The 25,730-nt window shown below is 33.5% G+C and overlaps 3 protein-coding genes across 4 annotated transcripts; all 3 read left to right on the top strand.

Annotated features, from left to right (window-relative positions):
* Positions 1–7,772: 7,772 nt before the first annotated feature.
* On the top strand, positions 7,773–11,336 carry LOC131652358 (uncharacterized). 2 transcript variants are annotated; one of them, XM_058922199.1, is made up of 7 exons: positions 7,773–7,894; positions 7,994–8,201; positions 8,291–8,602; positions 10,196–10,242; positions 10,549–10,611; positions 10,749–10,881; positions 11,058–11,336. In XM_058922199.1, exons 2-7 carry the CDS (start codon positions 8,111–8,113, stop codon positions 11,072–11,074), a joined length of 663 nt encoding a protein of 220 aa, XP_058778182.1. In that variant the 5' UTR covers positions 7,773–7,894; positions 7,994–8,110; the 3' UTR covers positions 11,075–11,336. The 2 variants fall into 2 exon arrangements, with proteins under 2 accessions (XP_058778182.1, XP_058778184.1); XM_058922201.1 differs by lacking the exon at positions 7,773–7,894 and having other exon boundaries at positions 7,902–8,201.
* A 1,451-nt stretch (positions 11,337–12,787) lies between these two features.
* On the top strand, positions 12,788–14,233 carry LOC131652359 (small ribosomal subunit protein eS12y-like). Its single transcript, XM_058922202.1, has 5 exons — positions 12,788–12,900; positions 13,032–13,076; positions 13,284–13,581; positions 13,703–13,768; positions 13,854–14,233. The coding sequence occupies exons 2-5, from the start codon at positions 13,069–13,071 to the stop codon at positions 13,911–13,913; spliced, it is 432 nt and encodes a 143-aa protein (XP_058778185.1). The 5' UTR covers positions 12,788–12,900; positions 13,032–13,068; the 3' UTR covers positions 13,914–14,233.
* Positions 14,234–15,584: 1,351 nt separating this feature from the next.
* LOC131646986 (DNA mismatch repair protein MSH4) lies at positions 15,585–24,896 on the top strand. Its single transcript, XM_058916906.1, has 24 exons — positions 15,585–15,773; positions 16,585–16,788; positions 16,911–16,946; positions 17,047–17,159; positions 17,633–17,678; positions 18,589–18,635; positions 18,872–18,979; positions 19,092–19,167; positions 19,447–19,519; positions 19,608–19,753; positions 19,868–19,953; positions 20,366–20,505; positions 20,616–20,755; positions 20,848–20,898; positions 21,492–21,555; positions 22,136–22,279; positions 22,362–22,429; positions 22,537–22,595; positions 23,076–23,232; positions 23,320–23,372; positions 23,442–23,540; positions 23,847–23,961; positions 24,038–24,160; positions 24,595–24,896. Exons 1-24 carry the CDS (start codon positions 15,708–15,710, stop codon positions 24,757–24,759), a joined length of 2,379 nt encoding a protein of 792 aa, XP_058772889.1. The 5' UTR covers positions 15,585–15,707; the 3' UTR covers positions 24,760–24,896.
* Positions 24,897–25,730: the final 834 nt, after the last annotated feature.

Genomic DNA, 25,730 nt, shown 5'->3' with positions numbered 1-25,730 from the left:
TCGTCTACTACTATTTCACAGAGGCCCGGGATGATGCGGGGGGTTCTTCACAGATGCCACCACCCTGCAGACGTCATTGTGGCACTTATTCTACTTCTACTCTTGTGTATGTGCCAGTGACGGGCGATGTAGGATTTGCTGTGCCACTGTTAGGAGTGAATTATCAGTATTTTCATGTGTTAAATTAACTACCTTTTGATCTGAAGTTAAACATATCTTATGATTTTTAAGGATTTTATGGTTAGAATTGAACTCTAGAGGTTTGATGCTAATTGTAGAGCGACTTGCATCACTTTGGGTGTTATTTGTGCAGATTTTAAAGTTGAAAAGTAAAGACGGAGAAACACGAAGGCGTAGAGATTCTGGAGAAGAGAAATCACAAAGAAGGAGGATGAAGCAGAGGCCGAGCCGCGGCGATAAGGGGCGAGACGCGTCATCACTTCTGACTTTGGCTCGCGCCTCGCCAATCCGTGCCGAGCCGCGGTAGCTTCGTAAAAAAGGAAAATTGTTATAAATAGAAGCCCTAATCCTCATAAGATAGGGATCTTTGGTGAGTGAAATTCAGAGAGCAATCCTATTCCATAGCAGAAAACAACATCCGACGGAGAATTCAACATCAATCGAAGACATTCCCTTGATGAAGATGAATCCCTCTATGAAGTTTTGTGTGTTCTTCATGTCTATGGAGAGCTAAACCCCATTGTGTTGAGTTTAAGGTAGTAGTTATCCTATGAAGATGCAATTACTTTGATTAATGAACAATTGTTTAATTTTTATTATCGATAAAGAACCTTGCTTTTATTTTATATCATTGTTGAACTATCAATCGAGAGATAGTATTTATACTTTTGCCCTAGGTTCTTATATTGACTTGTTGATTAATCCTCAGAGATGAGATTTTGAAGAAGTTTTCATAAATCATCGTGTTTAATTCCCTTTATCTTTATAGTTATTCTGAGAGATCGAATATCATACCGGTAGAGGTGGCTCTAAATTGATCTTAGACATAATATCTCTTTTGAGGATGAATGAAGATAATAACTTATACAATGTTCACTTGTGGGTTAATTGATTATTGCATATGAATAGGTTGATGAACCTTATAACTCAACATATTCATCACCACTGTTATTCATTCTTAAGCTTTAAGTCATTTAATTCTTATTCTGTTATTTACATGTTTGGATTAAAACAATCAAAATCAATACTTTTCACTACTCATTATAAACTAACTATAGAACGGCAACAATATTAACTCAGTCTCTGTGGATACGATATTAGAAAATATTTACCCAAAATACTTTCAACAAATTGGCGCCGTTGCCGGGGACTGTGTCAATATTGCACGCATTGCAATAGTCTGTTAATTTTGATTTTTTATTATTTTTTATCTTGTTATTTCACTTGTTTGCTAGTTTTGTAGATTTTTGGGGTTTCACATTGGTAAGAAAAGTCCCAAGGAAACGAGACAGTGGTTGATGATTCAACCATGAACCGTCGAGCCATGCGACGTTAAACGAGGCACTTTGTGGGAGGTAACCCACACTTCTAATGTTTTATTTTGTTTATTTTTATTTCAGGAAACAATAAGGGGGCCTTTCTGGTGAAAGCTAGGAAGAAGCAATTGATTTGGCAATACCCTTTGTGAGGCAACCCTCTCGGGCGTGTTCTGAAATATTGAGGTCAATGTTTAGTTTAAGTTTGGGGGTGGATTTACTCTTTTGCATTTTTCAATTTTCTGTTTATTATTTGTTTTTTTCCTCAAATTTTAATGAGTAGTTCCTACAGCATAATGAAAAGCTCAAGCAAGACAATGAGAGTACCAACAATGGAGCAACATGCATGAAAGTGGTAGTGAGTGGAAATTTTTGAAAAAGTAATTTTTCCCTTTCTTTTTCAATAAAAGTGACAAGGTAGGTATGAATTTTCGAACTTAAACTCTTAGTGTGTGCATGAAACGTAGGTTGTTAGTAAATACTAATAGAAGTTCTTTATGGTACACAATTTTTGTTGGATCGGCTTAGCCTTAACCATTGTGAGGAAAGCTTTCCATTGTTTACTATATACAGGAGACCATCGATTACTTTGACATGTTTGTATTTTGCTAAACCAATTGTCGCATCGTTTTGTGGAAATATGTGAAAAGGACTTAGGCACTTGTTTGAATCTGAGAGTTTCTTTGAGCCTATTCCATCTTAAAACTTATTTTTTTCTGTGAGAGTGTGATCCTTTGCTAACCATTCTTTGAGACTGAGGTCAAGATAAACTTCATACTATGCACCAAGAAAAACACCTGGTGAGTTTTGATCTCAATAGAAAAGTTTTGTTTTGGACTATCAACCATAAACTTTGGTGATGTGTTTTCTCTTTTACCTTTATAGAAAGTAGGGGAGCATTCATATAATCTAGACACATGTTGATTTACAAGTTGAGGAGAGTCATAATTAAAAGAAGAGTAAGTACAGGTGGTGATTTGCGAAGAACAAAAGAACTTCGTAGCTTAAAAAAAAAAAGAGAAGAAACAAGAGAAAAAAAACAACGTTTGAACTTAGACAGTTGTTGACAATAAAGGAAACATCAAGCTACGAATGAAAATATGAACGGGTGAGAAAAGCTAATGGTATAGAGAAAAAGGAATGAGTTGTGATTTGGATGGTTCCCTAATAGGAACAACCCTTGAACATCTTCTTTTCTTTGAATCTAAACCACATTACAACCCTATAAAGACCTTTCGATTCTCAGATTCCACAGGACTTGATGCTAACAATATGGTGAACGTATGATATGGATATTTGTTGATTTAATTGTTTGGATGCGTGTTTAACCCCTCTTTTATTCATCATACTTTTTTATGAGAGTGATTAGTGTTGACTCAACTACGGTTATGTAGTGTTTTGAACTTCTGGAGGTAATTTCCTTTCAAAATCTGTTTCATGTGCATGTTCTGAGTTTGCAGGGAGATGAAGAGTATCTGAGTTTATCACTGAATTGAGCAATTGGAAAAACTTTTTGAAAAACTTGTTGCATGATTGTTGGTGTGTGTTGTTGTATTTATTGAGGTAAGTAATTTTGTTTAGGGACAAATAAAACTCTAAGTTGGGGAGAGTTTGTTAGGAGTGAATTATCAGTATTTTCATGTGTTAAATTAACTACCTTTTGATCTGAAGTTAAACATATCTTATGATTTTTAAGGATTTTATGGTTAGAATTGAACTCTAGAGGTTTGATGCTAATTGTAGAGCGACTTGCATCACTTTGGGTGTTATTTGTGCAGATTTTAAAGTTGAAAAGTAAAGACGAAGAAACATGAAGGCGTAGAGATTCTGGAGAAGAGAAATCATAAAGAAGGAGGATGAAGCAGAGGCCGAGCCGCGGCGATAAGGGGCAAGACGCGCCATCACTTCTGACTTTGGCTCGCGCCTCGCCAATCCGTGCCGAGCCGCGGTAGCTTCGTAAAAAAGGAAAATTGTTATAAATAGAAGCCCTAATCCTCATAAGAGAGGGATCTTTGGTGAGCGAAATTCAGAGAGCAATCCTATTCCAGAGCAGAAAACAACATCCGACGGAGAATTTAACATCAATCGAAGACATTCCCTTGATGAAGATGAATCCCTCTATGAAGTTTTGTGTGTTCTTCATGTCTATGGAAAGCTAAACCCCATTGTGTTGAGTTTAATGTAGTAGTTAACCTATGAAGATGCAATTACTTTGATTAATGAACAATTGTTTAAGTTTTATTATCAATAAAGAACCTTGCTTTTATTTTATAACATTGTTGAACAAGTCTAGCAACAAAGATCTATAACTGTAGTAATAACTCATTTTTGTACGTCTGGATTTTTTAATATTTAATTAAAATATGTTTAATCACGGTCCTTAGCAAAAACTATTATGATAGATGAGAGGTTTCTTGTTTCGATTCTCAGCACCAACAATTTTTTCTTCTTTTCGTTACAAAAAGAGGTTGTCCTTATACTCTTATAAATATATTAAAATTAAAATACTTATTAGTACAATTATTACAAGAAACTGTTGTGAATGGTACTTATATTTTATCACAATTTTTGTTAACAGCTGTGGTGATAAGTTTTACATATATATAAGTGAAGTTATCAAGCTTCAGCATAGAATAACCGTCACTTTCGAAACAAAATTCTAACATCTCTCCCTTCCACATGTAGCGAACTCGTCCTCAAAAGCTTCTTCAAACTAAAAGGTAATCAAGTTCATACGCTTTATCTTTCTCTTTTTTTTCATAAGCTTTTTTCAATGTTATTCATACGATTTCTTCTATTTTTCTCGAAACAAAACTCTAACATCTTATTTTCCACATGCAGCGAACTCGTCCCCATAAGCTTCTTCAAACTAAAAGGTAATCAAGTTCATACGCTTAATCTTTCTTTTTCTTCTTCATAAAATTTCTTCCAAGTTATTCATATCTGCTCCATGTATGACAATACTTCTTGTTAAAAAAGGTTTTTTCATTTGACATGATTTTCTTGTTTTTTGGGTTATCTCTACTTGGGTTATATTTCCGTTTATGTTAATATGTTGTTAATGTCATTCTACTTTATGTTTCCAAATCAAGTTAACATTCTGAAAGTTTTTTATATTTCAAAATATGATTTAAGAGTTTATGTTTTCAAATCTAATTGAGTTTATGTTCCCAAATCTGTTGACATTTGGCATGGTATTTTTTGACTTGTCGGAAAAGTGAATGAAAAAAATTCACTCAAGAAAGTGCATACTATGAGTGTGGTTCACAAATGGTTTCTGTTATTATGGAGAAACAATACAAGCAGTATAAAGCTATTGTGGAAGCTTCATCCGCCTTGTAGTTTTTTCTATATAGAAACACAAAGTAGATCAACTTCAGATCATTCCACGAATCTTTTCAATAAAAGGTACGTTCGTGAAACATTTTATGAGTTGTTATGTTGTTGTTTTGTTGATAAATGTTGCTATATGTTGTTGTTGTTGATAATTGTTTCTCAAAAGATCCAGTTGAGTTTGTTATATCGTATATAGATTGCTTGTTTCACTAACCCTTCACTGAACATGCATTCATTTAAATTGATTTAGGAAATTATTATCTGAAAATTAAGTTATATTTGAAAACCAACTTAGATCAATCAATATTTTTTGAATTGCATGCATCTTGTAATTCATCTATCGCTCTTTAACATGTAGAACTTGGTTCAATGCTCCAAATTATTCAAAGTAACGATTCATTCTCTTTTAGTTTATATTGCAAAACATCAAATTTGTTGAGAAATTTCGATTCATCTTCATCTCTATCATCATAATAATAATCGTCGTCGATTAAAATAAAGATGAAGATAGTGACGATGATGACTTCAAATTAGTCAACATGTTAATAAAGAATGAAGTGTTGCTTTGAAGATTTGGGGAATTGAAACAAATTCTACGTGTTGAATATCGATAGTTGAATTATAAGATGTATGCAATTTGAAAAATAGTGGTTTGTTTAAGTTGTTTTTCAAGAATAATTTAATTTTTCAAATTTTTATCTTCTACATCAATTTTAATGGTTGTATATGATTAGTGAGGTGTATGGAAAAACAAGCAATCCATATATTTTATAATAAACTAAGGTATACATACCACAACGATTATCTTTTGTAACTGTCGTGAAATATTAATTTTATTCTAAATAAAATTGTTGCTGTTGGATTTTAAATCCATGACCTAAATATATGTCACAACGATTGTTTAAGATAACCGTTGTGGTAGGTACTGTTGAAGGAACACAATCTAACAAATAGAGAAGAATGAAGGAAAAAACCAAACATCTCACGGGTTGTCAGCTCCGATGGATGAGAACTCTGCCTCCGATTCATGCATATGCAAGCTTTATTGCTGTTTTCCAGCCTCTCTATAAAATAATGTTGGTGATGGAATTGGGAGCAAAAATCCCCAAAACCATAACCGAAAACTATGAAAGAATATATTTATACAAAAACAAAATACAGCCGACTTGGCTAAGCCAGCTAAGCGGACTCAAAATATCCACACTGAAATAGGGGACCGGGCTAAGCCAACTGAGCGGGCTAAGCAGGACCACACTAAGCTAGCTGAGCGGGCTCAAAAAGTCAGTTTCGCCTATGCCAAAGAATAAATATCCTAGCGCACTGCAGTTTGGGCTTGGCGGCCTCAGGCATTATTTTCTTCTAAAATTGCATTTTTGAAGTCGTGTCTTCGATACTTTATTGCTCGAGGCTCCAATATGCACCAATACCTATAAAATGAATGAAAAACGATCAAACGATACATGAATGAGTAAAAAATTCAAATAATACACAATATGTACAAATATATTGAAAACATACACATTCACACACGAGTTGAGAAAAAAGAGTCGATAAGTGCAGTAAAACTATATACAAAAATAACTACAATTTGACACATATCATGCACTACCTAGTTTATCACCACGGTCATACGCCCGTGGTGGAAACCAACATACATCCAATCACACGCTACCTAACAATGGATGTACAATTATCATTATATGCATATCATGACCGTTGTCATATGTGTTTTCCGTAGTAGTGAGAAGGAGTTGTCACGAGAAAACTACCACCTAAGATGATACCTAACTAGCCCAAATACGAGACAAGACATGGTCCACCCTATTTAAAGGAGGACACAAATCGAGTTTTGTTTCATCAAGTGAGCTATAGGCCAAATCCAATGACTAGGCTCCACTTTTAGCGGTCTTCCACCACCAACAATCACTCCTACAATAAACATACCCTCACGTGACCTGTAAAAAACTACCCACTAAATTAAGACGCCAAACTAAAAAAGATATCATCCACTAAAAACTCCCTCTAACCAAACCACTCTCTAGCACATCTAACTGACTTACCTTCTACTTGATTATGAGATTATGATTAATAAGATAAAATATATGAGTTCTCCCTATAAAAGAATAATCACGATCCAAAGATTTTCTAAAAAAAAACAAGATTACTAGATCCAACCCTCAATTAGAGACCCTAACTTAGTTAGATCCAACCCTCAATCAGAGACCCTAACTTAGTCAAGCTCTCATACTTTAAATCTCAAAAGAGACATCCCCTTACTTCAAGATAAGATAAAGTGAAAGTTAGAAGAACTAGATTCCATTAAAGAAGAAACCATAAGAGACTCACACCTTACGAAGTGGACATATATACTCTTGCCCATTCCATCCATATTTAATGTCACACTTAGTCTCGTTAATCGACTCAAAAGACAATTATGATTAGAAGTGTTTATATTTAATCAATTTAAAAAAATTGAAAAATAAAAAACCATATAAATTAAATATTATTACAACCGAAAATTATTACTTTTTATTTTTAATTACTATTTATTAATTTATTAATTAAATTTGATCTTTTTTTAATATTGAAAACATAATTAATCATTCTAATAATAACTTTCAAAAATAATATATTTCACATCAAATCTTATATTTTTCAGGAGGAAATTTTCCGACAAATATCCACTCCTTTCATTTATACTCCAAGCGCGATTGATATATAAATTATGTTATAGTATGAATATTTACAACTAAATTCACAATTTATATATTTGTAAGTAATAAGTATCAAATATTTTAAATTAATCATTTAAATGGAACAGTATATAGTTTTAGTTTTTGTTTAAATAAATTTAGTTTTTGTTTTAAATTGTAATAGTTTTAGTTTTTGTTTCAAATAAATTTTTTCCTCAAAGTCAATCCAAATTGCTTTAAAAAAATAAAAACAAATTATTTTGATTAAAAAAAACCATTTATTTGCATACAAACGGGAGTACTACTAATTTGAAAAGTAGGGTTTAGTTTTCCCTCTCTCTCCATCTTCCTGCAAATCGCATTTACTGGGTATGTACCTCTGTTCTCACCATTTTTAACACCTCTCTTAAAGAGAGACTCTCTTTCTTCTTCTCTCACGCTTTCGTTTCTCTTTCTATTCCTTTTCAGATCCTATGTTTCTCTCACCATTTTGCGCATTTATTAACACCATTCCAATAGCTACGGAGTAGTAGTTGCTTACATTTCCATTCTCATTTCTTCAATTTCCTCTTTCCCACGCCAAAAATGCCAAGGGGTAGACCTAAGAGAAACGTTAAACCAACCCAATCGGTACTTGAACCCACGCAAACTCACTTCATGGACCACGAAATCCAAGGTATTACGTTTCAGATTCTTATCCAATTTCTCTTCGCGAACTTCAATTTATGTGTGCCAATCTGAACTGAATTTGAATCGTATTTGCAGCATTGGAGCGACAAATCGGTGAGATTAGGACAGTTAAGGAGGTTAAAACCAAACACTTGCTGGAAGATTTGCGATTGCTTCGCTCATCTTTCACCGAGGAACAACTCCAGAAACCCGTGTTAGAGATTTTTGAACAAATTCTTCCGAATTTGTCCATTGTGAATGATAAAGAGAGTAACAAATGTGAAGTGACATGGAAAGATAAAGCGCCTATGTCTATGAGCATGAACTATGATGATGTGCATACTTCGTTGCTTCAAAGGTTGTCCATGGCTTATCCTCATTGCCCCTCTTCAGTTCCTCATTCTACTGGTGAATACTCCTCTTCTTAAATGTGTTTTTTATGTAGATTTCTTTATATTAGTCTTGGTCAAGTGTTTTTCTTTTCGATTATGAATTTGGGTTTATTGCAGCAAATCATTAAAATAGACTATCAGATTTTGAGTTTGTAGTTGTTGTGCTCGAAATGTTACTAACATGAACTGTTTCATCTTGTGTTAGCGTCATTTTTTACTGAGTTAGTACTTAGTAGAGTATGTTAGGAGGACCTCAATATCTACTAGGCATTTCTATTGTTTTGGCCATATAACAAATTTCTTGTTGGTTGCACTCCGCCTTCTGACCGAAACCACACCATCAATACTCCTACTCCCTTGCTATGTTTGGTGCTGCCTCTGCTCATTATTTTCCCTCAACTTATGATTCTTGATCTCTAAAATGTCATTTTCACCTATGCCTTCTGGCTCCCAAGAATCCGTCGTTTTCTTGTGATTTTGCATCAATTCATCCATTCTTTGATGTTTTGCAATTTTGGCTTCTACAATTCCTTCCATTTCCAACTTAATCATAGATGTTTCCAGTGTTAATAAATATCTGATATAGCGCCGATATACCAATATTGCATATAGGAATTTTGGCTATCCGATACGAAAACCGGTTCTGCATTTCGACTCAGCTACACTCAATATAGAGGCGCGTTTTCCGGTATACCGGTATAGCGGCTATATATTGATATCGGAATTAACAGCACTGGCTGTTTCTTCTTTTTCAGACTCTGTTCCAGCATTTTCTTAATTTCATTAACAGCATATACAGTTTATTCATCTAATGCTCCTCCGTTTTGGTCCTCTATTATGTCATGAAATGCTCCAATGCAGCCACCCAGTTTTCCATGGCAAGGAGTGCGGCAGTGTTGGACGTATTGTTACGATCCTTTTTTGAGCAAGAAAGAATTCCTAGAATAGTGGTGTAAAAATAGATTCTAATGAATTAAGATTGAAAACAAATGAAGGATTTCTTATTGGTGTAGAGAGACGGTAAGAAAAGATACAAAAGGTATACAATGAAGGTGTTAACCTTGCACACAAGGCTACCCCAAAGGAGCACCCTCCTTTCACACTAGATAATATTCTACTCATACAATTTAATTATTCAAAGCTATCTTTCCCCTCTACCAATTGAGGGCTATTTAAAGACTTTCTAAAGATAACCAAAATAACAACTTTTAACAACCACCTAATGAACTCATCAACTTAAGAACTTCTGTTAACTATTCTTAACAGCTTTAATTATCCAATATTCTATATCCTTAGTGTGTTTTGAGTTCGGTTTACCTGCCTCCAAATCTGAACAAGTTGATCTATGTCCAACAATTCTCATTCACTTACTCCAATTGCATTGTTTTCTTACTCATTAAAACTTGGAACAGTGCTTTTACTTATAAATATGTGTGTATATGTTTTTAGTTCTTAAAAAGTTGTTATCTAATTCTGATGAGTATGTGTCTATAATTGCATTATTGAATACATATAGGTACCGATTTCAAGAAATAGGAGTTAAAATACATTTAAATTTCTATATCTATGTATTTTCTATATCTGACAACAGTTACTTCTATCTTGACAGGGAGAACAAGTTATGTTGGTGCCGGTAATCCGTATTTGAAGGATTTTGTATGTTCTCTTAATGTTGCTTCTATACTCACACACTTTTGGATCATAAAACCATATTTATGCACCACATGGCTGAAATATGACATAAGATAGGATTAATATGTATGATTACAATGTAAAACCACAGATCCTAACTTAAAGAGCTCAAATATTTCATTAGTTAGAATTAATCATTGTAGAGTATTAAATGAGGATACATACATTACTCTTACTCATCCATTATTTTTAGTAACATGTTCCAAGTTATCCTCAAATTTAAAAGCCAAACTTTTTGCTTCTTTTAATGATTTAACATGTACTGTATAGGTTTTGGAGGAACTATCTGAAGCTCAAACTTTAACAATGCAAGAAGGTCTTGAGACTCCCGGTGTAAGTATTTCTCCTTCATGCATTTTTATTTAAATGAACTTTGGTATTTGTTGTCGAGGTTAAAAAGACGTCTCAGTTTGCCTTGATCTGAAAAGTTAATCGCTGAATATGATGATGGCTCTATATGTGTTTTACAGGTGAGTAGTCAGAGGATGTCTGTTGGGATGACGCCCAAAACACTCAGACTTCCCAAGCCGGGCGAGATGCTTCTCTCTGTCCATGGATCACCCCTAGGTGCTTACAAGGACAATAACATGGAAGCCATACAAGGTATGATTAAAAAAAAAGCCTGGGCTGAAATATGATAATTATTTCATTCTTTATCATGTTAATAAACCAGTGATACTTCTTGTCTACGTTTTGACTTGCTTTTCTGTTCTTCCACGCTAGTTGAAACACTACAAGTTTAGCTAGTTCTAATATTGGTATCTATTTTAACAATGCAGAGTCGGAAGAGAGTTGAATTCTGGTTAAATATCTCGCAGTTCAAGATGAAGCTTTTTCATGTTTCTATGTGCTTTATTTTTGCTCAGTTAGTTCTCTTGTGTCTGGCATTTTTTTGGTAATTTGTATGTAAATATGTTGCAGCTCAAGATGAAGCTTTTCATGTTTCTATGTTCTTTTCTTATCTGCAGTTCTCTTGTGTGGCATTTTTTTTGGTAATTTTTATGGCTAGTTTGGCTGATGACACCTATGCCCCCAATTCTGAAAATTCATGTTTCAAACTAGTCTATCTTATATTGTTATTTGTTAGTTTGGCTGATGACCTCACTTATTATGCCATTATATAGTTGATCTTAGAAAAATTTACAGTGGCGTTTTTTAAGTGTTGTTTGCAAGTTTCTAGTCTCCCTGACATTATCATCTAGCTCCTGATAAGGTTATTTCTGCGATTACAGTCTTCAAACAACTCTTCAAAAGTGTTTTTCTTTCAGACATGCTATTAGATCTAAGAGGCTGTCTCTTGGCATCCTCTCAAGACATATGCTACCATTAAGACATTCAGGAAGATAATCTTTGAACTTTCAAAAATTTCAAGAAGACTGCAATAGAAAAAGATCAAATATATGAAAATTAAATTTGTCTTCACCAATTTCATTTTACGCTGTTATATCATTTGCTGAGCACTGACATGCACATGTATAGGTAGTTTATTGGGAATGGAACATCTGCTAAACCAAATGGATTTATCTGAGTATAGTCTTTGGGAATGATTCCTATTTCCTACCACTATAAATATGAACATTGGATGATAATTCAAAAATCAAAATCTCATCATGCAGACCAATAACACTAATGTCAAATCTGCTTAATAACAAGTGATTAAATGATTTGGAAATAATACTTACAGGCCTTTGTTATAGTAAATAAAATTGAAACCATATAATTAGATTCATAACTTCAAATAGATCTTGGTTAATTTGAAGACCAATTTCAAGTCTAATGACACTCAAAATAAGAAAACAAGCGGCTGCATGATTACAGACAAAGATACAAAGGAATTAGCACCATTAATTAAGATCTGAATCAGTTTCTTTTATCAACTTTACCACGTCCACAGACGGATTGAGAGATGCTCTCAACGTCCACAAAAATGTAGGTTATCTTATTTTTCCTTTTGGTGGAAAGCAAAAAACTAACACTCTTCCTTTATAACTTTTTTCACATCGTAAACATAGTCGTCCAAAGCATTTATTGCGCTAATTATATTCTTGAACTTCATGTCTTCAACCTTGAAATCCTCAGCTTCTTGTCACTCTTTCATTTTCAGTAGTTATCATAATACTATCATTCTTATTCCTAGGGGTTTCATCCTCACATGAGACATTCAAAATACCATTTGCATCAATTGCAAAGCATAGTTTGTGAGAAAGGCTTCAAGGTCCACGAGGGAACAGAGATATAAAAAGAATCGAAGAAAAGAGAGTCAAATATACTCTTCCCACCTCTTTTTATGTTCGCTTTTGGAGAATAGATTTAAAGAGCACTGTTTGTCACTCTTACACTGCGACAAATTAAATTAATATTGAATATTTTAAATTAATCATCTAAATTAAATTGTGAATAACTCTAATTTTTGTTAAAAAAAAAAGATTTCTTCAAAATCAATCCAATTATATTTTTAAAAACATGTACATTATTATGAATTTATGATTAAAGAATCATTTATCATTTATTTATTAAAAACGTTACCAGTACTACTTGGAAAAGTAGGGTTTAATTTTCCAATTGAAACCTTCTGCAGCGCTACCTCTTTCTCCCCGCCTTCCTGCAAATCGCATTTACCTGGTATGTATATTTCGCTCCTCTCATTCCTTTTCTCTGACACTCTCATTTCTCTTTCTATTCTTTTCAGTTATGCTTCGATCCATTATTTTCGTTATCTCTCAATCTTTGTCATACATTTTTGTTTTATGCAGGAAGTAAACTTCATCTTTTAAAAATCAACCAAGAAAAATGTCAGGGTATGCTAATTTCTCTTTCTTACCTCCTTAACTTACACTCATAAACTGTTTCATCATTCAATCTTAGCAAGATTCCATATTATTCAACTGTATTAAGTATCTAAGGTAGTAGTAATGTATTCTATTATAGTTCAAACTAATTAGATCTGATGGACTTCACATTCCTAATAACTAGAAGTAATTAAGAAAAAAATCTTTGTTATGCAGTGAGGAAGAGGTTGTTGCTGCAGTCGAGCCCGTTGCTGCTGCTGTAATTCCGGGTGAGCCAATGGACATCATGACTGCCCTACAACTTGTGCTTAGAAAGTCACGGGCTTACGGCGGTCTTGCACGAGGTCTTCATGAGGGTGCTAAAGTGATTGAGAAGCATGCTGCACAGCTCTGTGTTCTAGCCGAAGATTGTGACCAACCTGATTATGTCAAATTGGTGAAAGCCCTTTGTGCAGAACATAATGTTAGTTTGTTGACAGTTCCAAGTGCAAAGACCCTCGGAGAATGGGCTGGTGTAAGTGCCCTTCACCCTTAACCTAGTTTTATATCGTTCACAAATTTAGATTGCGAAATTTGATTTGTTTCTCGATGCATCATTTTATTGTATTGATCTTTGGGAATATTTTTTAATGCAGTTGTGTAAGATTGACTCTGAAGGAAAAGCTAGGAAGGTTACTGGTTGCTCTTGTGTGGTTGTCAAGGTATATGGCATACACTTGAAGTTCAAATGTTTCTGGTGTCTTTTTCATGCCATACGTGTATTTAAGTGTTTTTATTTTTTTGTAGGATTTTGGAGAGGAGCATGAAGCCTATAATGTTGTTTTGCAGCACGTGAAAGCTAACTGAGTTGCAATTTGCATTTCATATTTGGTTATCAATTTGAACTTTTTGTATGAGTTTAGTGAATTTCAGCTCTGCAGTGGGATTTTGGTGGATGGTGGTTTAAAATTTTGTTTATCTCATAGCTGATCTTACTCAGTTGACTATATACTCTGATTGTCTCTTTTACTGAGATTGACCTACTGAGTGAAGTGTTTGTGCTAATCAAGTTTCAAACTAGAAGAGTAACCTGATTGGTAGAAAATGTATACTAGCTGTTAAGGAACAAGGATCAAGCTCGATAGTGAAATAGAAATAGAACTTGCATTCTAGCAAGTATGGTAGAATACTACTGTTACAGTCTTGATTGAGGAACAAACAAAAAACCTCACCTGATATTCAATAATAACGAACAATTATTTTACTTTTTAGTACAAGAATTAAATTATTGAAGAGTGTTTAGATGACATGATTAGAATCTCTTTCGTCATAATTAATGGTCATGGTTTAAATTCAGCTCAGGGAATGTAGTAGACTGTAGCATTAAAATCCTTGGTAGCGTAGTCAATAGATTATTAAAAAAAGAAATTGATTGAGTGTCTAATAAAACCAATAAGAATGGCAAATAAAAATGTTTGTCTAGCAATAGTTTTGGAAATTGATCTCAGTCTAAAACTCAATTCCAATAAAAATCATATTAGATTTCTAGCTTTTGCAGTAACAATGACAACTTATCTTAAATCGGTTAAATGAATCAACTTTTATCATAATATTATATTCAAAACCATACATATTTTTATCTAAATAGTTAATCTTGAGATGTTTTTTTTTAATAATTATTCATAAAAAAATTCTAAGTCTTTATATATAGTTGTTTGACTCACTATTTAATTTGAACTTACATTTCGTATATTTTGTCTTACAAACCTCTCATTTTAATCCATTTTGGACTCTCCAAGTAGTATCTTATCATCTAAAAAAATGCATTTCGGTGTTAGCTCTGGATGTTTTTCGTGAATAGATCTAAAATTAAAGTAAAAAAATGTAGGAGTTTATGGTTGGCCTTTGATGCAAACCTATTGAAATAAAGAAATCACATTTCTTTCCATCATGTGTCTACTCACTAGTCGATATTTCTTCGGAAATATATTGAGTACCTCAAATGCATGCAATCTCAATAGTTTTTCTCCAAAATTAACTAAAATTACTTTAATGGGCCATTCGAAAACCCGCTTAGTCAGCCCAACCCATAAACAATATAGGCCTGGTGGACTAGCCCAAAAAAATAAAGTTGTGTTTTTTAAAGGTTTTTTGCGGCCCAGCCCACACTAAAATATAGGGCTCGTGGACCGGTCTAATGAATCGAACCCATTTTGGCAGCTCTAATTTTAAGTGCCCTAGGTCTCTTTCCTTAACTTAAATTACGCTTTCCTATAACTTTATGGTATTATTACTCGTAAGATTAATCTCATTTGCACAATTTCTAGCATTTGCAGCCGCATAAATTCAATTCCTAAATTCATAGCAAGTTTCAGGTAAATAAATATGAATATATACATGCTAAAAAATAATTTTGTCTAACAATTCAAGCGCAAATTTGATAAAAAAGTTTTTTTGGCATAAGTATATTTAAACACAACTCATTTTAAGTTTAAAATAAATTTTGCAAAATAATTTCAACCAAATTCATTTTCCTATAACTTGGCAATACGGAATAAGACGCTCAAAAGTGCAACCTCGCCTCATAAATAACCGTCTCTTATAACTATCACTGCGAGTGGCGCGAAAATCAAAACCTGCTGAAAATTGAAACTACCAACAATGGAAGACGACGGTGGAGAGGGTTCGAGCTTCCTAGTCAGCATCATCGAAAATAGAGCGAAAGAGGTTTCAATCTTCAATTCTTTGATAAACGTTCTTCCATTTCAATGCAAAATCATTGTCTTCATTCCGTTATTTTCCATTTTACTTTTGCTTCAAGTTTTTCTATTCGATCTAGAAAACTATCAATGCCTTTTTCCTATTACTATTTCATTGCTTACTTTTCAAATATAGTTGATTGATTGAAACGAAATTAACTCAATCGATCCATATTTGGAGGATTGTTTCAGAATGTGAAAAATGCATTTTATGTTAATAGATCCTGTTATCATTTAGCGACTATATATTCTATTTTTTTGTTTTGATTATTCTATTGTGAAGCAAACTCAAAGAAATTTGCTACTAATAATAGTACAAATTTAGTGTTTTCATCCAATATTCACCCCTCTAGTGTTTGTTATTTGTTAATTTGTTTGTTAATGGCTGGAATTTCACTCTTGGTGAATAAGTGGGATGTCGCAGGTTAACCTGCGCCCTTGCATATGATGCCCCAACATAGCTATCAACTGAACTGACTTAATGAAACACAATTCTAAACTTAAAAAAAGAAAAGGAATATGATCCTAAACTCGAAACAATTAACAAGTTAGATGGTATATGTAAAGAGTGAAGACATGTCTATCACTAATTTATGAACATTACAGAAAGACTTTTGCTTGTTAGAATTTCAGTGGAGTGCTGAGAAAGTTTAACCCCCATGTTTTTTATAGTTTGCTAATACTTTTTATGACTTCTAATATATTAAGAAAGTGGTTCAAGTTAAATAAATGAAATAGATAGTGCCTAACTGGGATCAAATTAATCCATCATCTGACAGGTTGGACTAGCTGCTTTTGATTTGAGGTCTGCTTCACTGCACCTTTCACAATATATTGAAACTAGCAGTTTATATGAAAACACAAAGACATTGCTGCATTTCTATGATCCCATTGTTATCATTGTTCCTCCAAACAAGTCAGTTTCCAATTCTACAAGTGCAGTTACAGAATTGGTTGATAGATTTTATGGTTCGGCCAAGAAGGTGATGTGACCATGTCTTTTTGTTCTTTCATCCCTTCTAATGGTGGTGTTTTTCAATGAAAAACTCTTGTGCATGCTGTTCGACTGAAGCACATTTCATTTGGAGTCCTTTTTTATATGCAGGCAGTGCTGTCCCGTGGTTGTTTCGATGACACAAAGGTGTTATCACATACTATTTTCCTTTCAAATGAATTCAAGAATATATAGGATGCTTTGACAATTTTTTTTCTCAGAAATGCATTAACGTTTTGTGTTTTAGGGCGCTATCTTAATAAAAAACCTAGCCGCGAGGGATCCTTCAGCACTTGGTTTGGACACTTATTACAAGCAGTATTATCTGTGCTTGGCTGCCGCCGCCGCTGTTTTAAAGTGGTACTACCTCTGTCTCAATTTACTTGTCCTTTTAACGTAATGCATGTGTCTTAAGAAATATAACTAATGCCACTCTTTTTGAAGGAGAAATAATCCTTTTTGATAGAACCTAAAATCTCCTTAGTGTAGTAGAAGTTTGGTAGAATGACTAACTAATAGTATAAGATAAACGGCGGTACCGATAAATAAGAATATTATTATACCATTCAATAACATTTTTTATTATATGATTGTTTCTCAAAATTCTCCATTCTTTTGAAGTTAAATTATATTAAGCATACCTACAAAATTTCATCATTAACTTAAATTTAATGAACTTATCAAAGATACGCGTTTGTATATGTACCAAGACAAACGTGATTTCTGTGTGTCTTTCTTTTGGGGAGCGTTTACAAGTATATATTTATGTTTATTTAATACTTATTTTCTAACTGTTTGATTGCCTGAAATTCATTTTTGACTATGTTTGCCAGGACAGAAGCAGAAAAAGGGGTGGTTGTTACCAATCACTCATTGTCGGTATGTGCTACATGATTATTTCTTCATTCATATTTTTCAAATTTATATTAGTTAGATGTAATTTAACTTTCAAGTCAATGTTACTTATCTTATCAGAAATCCCTATATCTTTATGAAAATAAGGTTGTATATACAAGAAACAACTTATGCATTTACAACTTTGCACAACAAAATATTTTTAGCTCCATTACGCTTCAAGTCGGCAACCTTTTATAAAGTTTTGCTACCTAATGAGTGTAAGAATCCTGCAAGTAGCGTTAGCAGATTGTGTGCAGGTGCATCATGCTTACCTTTACAAAGTTTCATGGATACAAATTCAAATTTAAAATAGTAATGAGTTAATCTCTTTCTTGGGTATTGTAGATTATTTATGGCACAAACATACTATGATGCTTTATTAAAAAATACCCAAGATGCACTGGATCTTTACGAATGTGCAAAACCCATATGCAAGCTGGAAAAAAAGTTCCATTTTTTACTTCAGTAAATAAATTGGAAGTTGATGAAGGGAGTTACAAATTCACTTTTTACACGATTCATTATGCAAGTCAATAATCTTTAGGGTGCTTAGTAGCATACAAACAATGCGCACCTGCAGTAAACTCCGTCAGCCCGTTGCCATATCCTTCAAATGTTTCAGTACAGAGCTTCAAATATATAGTTTTGTGCAAGTACACGTGAAGTATTTCTTCTGCTTTCATTATAAACTTCCAAGTTCTAACCTTTATTTTCCATTCAATGGGTTATATATGTTCTTTAGGACAATGGTCCTTGAATGCTGCGCAAACCCTGTATACTCTATGTCTTCTTCAATCATAAATACCGACACCATTTTTAAATGATTCTCAATCTGAATTTAGTGCACAGAGGATTGAATCCCCCATTTTTGCGGCACATTTCACTATTTCAGGTCACCTTTAATGGAACATTTGACCACATGAATATTGATGCGACCAGGTAAGTTTGCTTGCTTTTTTTTGAGCTGACAGTCGTTCTGTACTGGTGACGGGCTAGTTCAAACTACATCAGCTTTCCCTAAATAATAATGTGTTGATATAATCTTTCTTGATTCCTGTCCTTACTTTTGTGATAAATTCTCAGCAATAAAATTTGGATATAAAGTCCATTAAACATTTCATATATCATCTTTTTGGTCTATGATAATGGATTTTGTGATTCAAATTTAAATGCAGCGTCCAAAATTTGGAAATTATTGAGCCATTTCATTCTTCCCTACTGGGAACAAGCAATAAAAAGAGAAGTTTGTTTCACATGCTCAAGACAACTAAAACTATTGGAGGGTATGTGATTTTCTTATTTATTTTTTTAGATGGGCATGGGAGGGTGTGTGATGATTCACACAAGTTTCCAGGCACCTCATTAGTTGATTGACATTTTATTTGTTTCCTCCAGGAGTAGGCTCCTTCGTGCCAATTTGTTGCAGCCTTTAAAAGACATTGAAACAATCAATGCTCGTCTAGATTGCCTAGTCAGTGTCAATCAAATTCTCTCAAGTTTAACTTAAAGCTTCTGTTTGCTAACCTTTCAATTTTACTATTGCCACCTTTTTTTTTTTGTTCAATTTTACCCTTATTATCAAATTCAGTCCTGGTGTACTCTTCTTTAAACTTCAGTGCCCTAGCCTGAAACATCACTAGTAATTATGGTTTGATTTGAATTTTTTAAGCTTGAAAACTGCGGAGTAGAGGTTTTACATTATTCTTTTATGTTTATTTATTTTGACATGTCCTCTAATATTTCATTTTAGGATGAACTGATGAACAACGAACAACTATTTTTTGCCCTCTGTCAGGTTTTACGTAAATTTCCAAAAGAGACTGGTAAATGAGAGCAGTAATTGAACTAACATTAGTCTTTAAAAAGTTCATACATCTTTGGTTATCATACGTACAGTCTATATGGTTTCAGATAGAGTTTTATGTCACTTCTGCTTTAAGCCGAAGAAAGTTACAATTGAGGCCATATCAGTTGATCGTGCTAAAAAGAGTCAAGTGCTAGTATCAAGTGTAATCCTCCTTAAAACTGCTTTAGATGCTCTTCCATTACTGTCTAAGGTAACCCCCCTCTCTTTTTCTCACTAACACCCATGATAATTAGAGCCAGGTATTCCCAAAGTTATCAAATAATGAAGAGATATTTCAAATCTTTTATTCTGATAAACATAACAGGCGCTTAAGGATGCAAAGAGTTTCCTTCTTTCAAATATCTACAAATCTGTTTGTGAAAATGAAAAATATGATCTTATTAAGAAAAGGTATGTTAAAGTTTTCTTATGCCAATGTGTACATGTAACTGTTGCATGTAAGACGAGGAAAATATTATTACAGGGCACAATGTTTCCATAATCAGCAAATATTTGTTTTCCATATTACAAATGCACGGAAGAGTTAATATATGTGATGAAGTTCCTGATTAATAGGAATTGCTCCATCCTAGTTGACTGTATGTAAACAGTGCACATTAGGTTAAACCTTATCCATAGAATTAAGAATTTGTTTTCTACAAATTGCTATACTCTAGATGGTCACATCATACTGCAATGTAAACTATTTATCGAGTATTATACAATATACTAATTGATAAAATACTTATACTGTGTAATCACAATTATTTCCTACTTAAATAATAGGACTAATCATCTCACAACTTTAGGAAATATGTTACAGGATAGAGGAAGTTATTGATGAAGATGTGCTTCATGCGCGGGTTCCTTTTGTTGCCTGCACTCAGCAATGCTTTGCTGTTAAGGCTGAAATTGATGGTCTCTTGGATATTTCACGAAGATCATTTTGTGAAACCAGTGAAGGTTTATGCATATGTTTGCTAAAGTTTTCTTTCCTGTCAACAGTGTAATATTTCTTTGAATTCAGCTCACCTTACGAGGCTTTCCTAAAACATTTGGCATTTCCCACACAGCTATCCACACTCTTGCAAACAATTATCGAGAGGATTTCAAGTTGCCAAATTTAAAGCTTACTTTCAAAAACAGGCAGGGATTCCACTTTATTATACCTCAGAAGAATATTCAAGGGAAGCTTCCAAGCAAGTTCATTCAGGTTAGAATTGGATTTATGTTGCTATATTTTTAAGAATATCCTTTTAAATTTCTCTTTTCCCTGAACACAGTATTATTTTCGGCTTGTACTAGATTGTAAAACATGGGAACAATATTCATTGCTCAACTTTGGAGCTAGCATCTGTGAGTAATTTGATCATTTGGGTTTCATAGGCATACGAATTCTATTTAACTTACAAAACTAACATACAAATTCAAATTTCTTATTTAAATACATTGACTATTATACTTGTTTGACTGCGCATTTCGTTGGAGTTCACTAATGTAAGGATTTAATGTGCATGCATTGAAGTTTGCTAAGATATTGGTCAAGCTTACTGCATTATTCCCAATAATGGTGTTCAATGGATATATACCGCAGAAGGAAACGATCCCTCCTTTCCATCTAACTCCTGCTTCTAATAGAGGCTCTTTATTATATATGACGGGTCTCACGCTAAGGACGCTTAGATATTTTAAGTGTCACAGTTGATTAGACATTTAATCTTTCTACTGGTGAATTTACCTTTGTTTTGTATATGGTTGGCCCCAACAAGAATATTCTTTAACTGAAAAAATGGTAAGCATAGTCCACCCTTCTGATTTCAAATATGACACATAAAATGAAGCTGCATTTGTTTTATGTCACATTATCACCATCCTATAAGATGTTTCTTTAGAAGCTTGTTTGGGCTCTTATAAACTCCTATTTTCTTTTATTTTAATGAAACTTGCAGTTGAACGCTAGGAATAAATCTGCAGCTGCAGAATGCTATACAAGAACAGAGGTTTGTCTGGAAGGTACTAGTAGTTAATGTACTGCCAAGTGCCACCTGCCAATACAAACTTTCACAAGCTTGGGCATGTTGGTTTTTTTGTTCATTTGTGCATCACACAACTCGCTTTGACTTTGGCGAGTGCCAAGAAAGGAAAATATTGAACGATCATTTTGAGTTGGAAAATTCAGATTTCTGCATGCGAGCAATAAAATTTTCTTGAAATAGTTTATACTCATCCCTGGCCATGGGATTCGAACAGGAAATGTAAGTTAGCATGCTGGTAGTGAGAAATACTGAGATACTCAAGTCACCAAAAATCAAAGTCCTATCTTAAAACTAAAATATACTATCTGTGTTAACATGATTTAAACAGTCTCTTAATCTGTTTGTTTAATTCAGTTTTTCCTGTAAAAGACTGTGTTATAGATTTAGCTCCAATATTTGCTATATGACTTTAAAAAGAGGATTGATGGTTTTTAAAGGAATATTGGTTATGTGAACTGATAGTGTTTCCAATAAAAGAACTTTTGGAAGAGAAGATAGTAAAATCAATCCATTATTTTTCTTTTCTTCCTTCCAACCCTTTTTGCTTTCAATTACAGAACTAATGGATGCGATCCGTGAGAATGTCTCTGCATTGACACTGCTAGCTGAGATGCTGTGTTTGTTAGATATGATTGTTAACTCATTTTCTCATATGATTTCAACTAAGCCCGTCGATCAATATACAAGGCCCGAATTTACGGGTAAGAAAATTGGTAATTTCTGTAACACTTTTTTACTGCGATAGAGAAAAGTCTTTATTGATATTTTATTTTTATTTGCTAGAAAATGGGCCAATGGCAATTGATGCTGGTAGACACCCAATCTTGGAGAGCATACACAATGACTTTGTTGTAAGTAATGAACATATCTCGTAAGCATTGTAACATCCTCCAACATGGTAACACTTTTTCATGTTGAAAAATGCACTTTTTGAGTAAATTAATCATTCACATTGCAGGCCAACAATTTGTTTCTCTCTGAAGCCTCAAACATGGTGATTGTGACAGGCCCCAATATGTAAGAAAATATCTGTTTCACATTCAAGGATAACTGTTAAATACTGGAGGATTGGTGATAGTGAAACTCTAGATGAACTTTAGCTCTATATGTAAGACAGTGACTTTCTATGAGTCATGACTAATTGTGTTTAGTAAGAGTACAAAAGCGTGTATGGGCTTATTAGTGATAAGAAAACGTAGTACAGACTACAGAGGATACATATAATTTTTTTTTCAAACGAGGTTGTTGTCTTTAAAAATCCAATAAACAATTGATGCTGAAACTGGATTTAATTAGGTGATGTAAGCATGTCCAGTGCATTTCTCTTCAAACAATGCCTTAAAACCCGACTTCAGTTTTTTGAAATTCTTATGTGTCACTTATAGTTTTAGTGTGAATTATTCGTGAACTGCACCAAAGATTACTTTATTTTGTGTAGCTATCTGTTTAGATTAAGAATATAGTCCCGGAGTTTATTTCTACATTCCTTTCCCCCAGGAGCGGAAAGAGTACTTTCCTTCAACAAGTGTGTCTCATAGTTATTCTTGCTCAAGTTGGGTGTTATGTTCCTGCCCGCTTCTCGACTTTGAGGGTAGTTGATCGTGTTTTCACAAGGATGGGTGCAGTTGATAATCTTGAATCAAACTCTAGCACGGTACACTTTCTAGATGCCCGTGTTTTGAAGCTATTTGATTCTAATCATACGGACTTTGATTATATATGAAGTTATCTGGAAGTGTAGTTCATGACAGAGATGAAAGAGACAGCTTTTATCATGCAAAATGTCTCACAGAGGTAAAACTACCTTTTGATTTTCTTCACTCATGGTATGCATGACAGCTTTAAATATTTTGTGTGATGCAGGAGTCTGATTGTTATGGACGAACTTGGTAGGGCTACTTCTTCATCTGATGGATTTGCAATTGCATGGAGCTGCTGCGAACATCTTTTGTCACTTAAAGCGTAATTGTTGCTTAATCATTTATCACTAAACATTTTTAACAATCTTTTATGGCATGGTTTTCTAATAACTAATAAAACAAATGTCTTGGCTAGCTTTTTCGATTTACCGTTACTTCAGTCGAAGATAAATGAAAAAGGAGACAGTAAAACACTAGAAAATTTGGAGCTAAAATTTCCATCACTCCTTTGGAATTGAATTGTTTATTGCAAGACATTTGGTGACTGCAAAAGGTTTTCTCGTCAAAGGAACATATTTATATGATTAACATTCCGGTCTTCTTAGCCATATTTATCATCTTCCTACAGGTATACCATATTTGCCACTCATATGGAGAATATATCGGAATTAGCAACAATCTATTCTAACGTGAAAATTCATCACTTTCATGTCGAATTAATAAACAACCATTTGGAGTTCAAGGTGGTATCTCTAATTCTCTATCCTTTTTCTCTTGCATCATATTACTATCTTCAAACTAATATTTTTCTTTACTTAGTTTCAACTTAAGGAAGGACCAAAGCATATCCCCCATTATGGACTTCTCTTAGCAGAAGTGGCAGGATTACCAAGTTCAGTTATTGAGACAGCCAGAATGATCACATCAAGGATTTCAGATAAGGTGATTTTATTAACAATTGCATAAATAGGATGTTCATTTGAATGAGGTACGCGTTAGTTCTCCATAAATGAAAAGACAATCAAGTTTGAATCCTTAAATTATAAAGTTTCTTGGAGATACTTTCAGTGCAAACAGAAGAGAATCAAATGCTTACATTTTTATATGAAATCTCATTACATGAATGCATACAAAATTTGTAGCCAAATGCACGGCATGATCGTTCCTAAGTATTTAAGTAACATGTCCACTTCTACTATTTCAATAATTGTGCCGCTGTCGTCTATGAATACATCTAATAAATTGCACAAATTGGGCATTTCTAGTACATTATTCATATCCATTGACATGTTAAGTAGTAAACAAAGAGCACCTGTTAAACATAAACAGGCACTAAGCACCAACACTAACATGTGATATTGAATTACTGTCTTCAGGAAAAGAAAAGAATGGAGGTCAACTGCTTGCAGAATCATTCAATCCAGAATGCTTATCATGTTGCACAAAGATTGTTATGCCTGAAATATTCCAATCAAGATGAAGATACAATTCGGCAAGCTTTGCATAATCTCAAGGAATACTGCGTCAAGCAAAAGCTTTAAAAATGGCATACAGACAATTTTTTTTCCATGGGCTGATTCTTTTCAGCATATGCAACTGTCATTAGATTGAATAATTTTGAAAAAAATAATTGTACTCAAATGCATCGCTATCAGAAGTTTACCGGAGTTTAAATGTAATTTTCTTTTTTTCAGGATAAATAAAAATTGACTTGATTTTAGAATTCATAGCCAGTGGTTAAAAACTCTATATACTAAAATTTGCAGTGGTTTTTGTGATTAAATATTCAACATAATTAGATTCTGAAAACAATTGTTAACACAAACAACTTCACATCGATAGATGTTAATACAAAATGAGGACTTTCCTAATGCAATAGTGCTAAAACTGACTAATACTCAACTTTGTTTTATAAGTATTTTGACTACCCGGGTAAAAGGTGTAAGAACAACAAAACGCAAGAAACGATTATTCCAATCAATAGGCAAAAGATGTCCGGTAAATTTTGCCCAATTGTGCATGTCTGCTAGACTGCTACTATAGAACAATTTAGCGTATATGTCACCTACTCTACATACTCGCATAGTAAAATGCGAACATGCATGTTAAATCTAGGACAATCTTAAAGTAAGTTTTTCTTTTCAAACTTGATCCAAAGTCTTTAAGAATCAAATTAATAATTCAAAGAAAATAAGTAAAGTTAATTAATACTATTGCTGAGCATAACTCATCGGGGGAGATTATTGTAAGTAGGTAGGTAACCGAAGGTGCAGGGCTTAAAAGATATTATTACAAATTCAGCTCTAGTATTACATATGCTATTTGCAATATTGTATCTTTAACAAATCCTAATTATTAGAAAGAAATAAAGAGAATTATAGTTTTTTTTATAGTCATAGGTTCTATTTGCCGAAATGTGTTACCAAAAATCAAGTACGTTCATTGTCTTTTACTTTCGTTTCTCTTTTTATCTTTTATATTGGTTGTTGTTCTAACAATTGGTATGCGATAG

This window comes from Vicia villosa, linkage group LG2, assembly GCF_029867415.1.
Source record: "Vicia villosa cultivar HV-30 ecotype Madison, WI linkage group LG2, Vvil1.0, whole genome shotgun sequence".
NCBI lineage: Eukaryota > Viridiplantae > Streptophyta > Magnoliopsida > Fabales > Fabaceae > Vicia > Vicia villosa.
The sequence above is the reverse complement of the archived record's forward strand: the minus strand, read 5'-3'. Positions and strand labels throughout refer to the sequence as shown.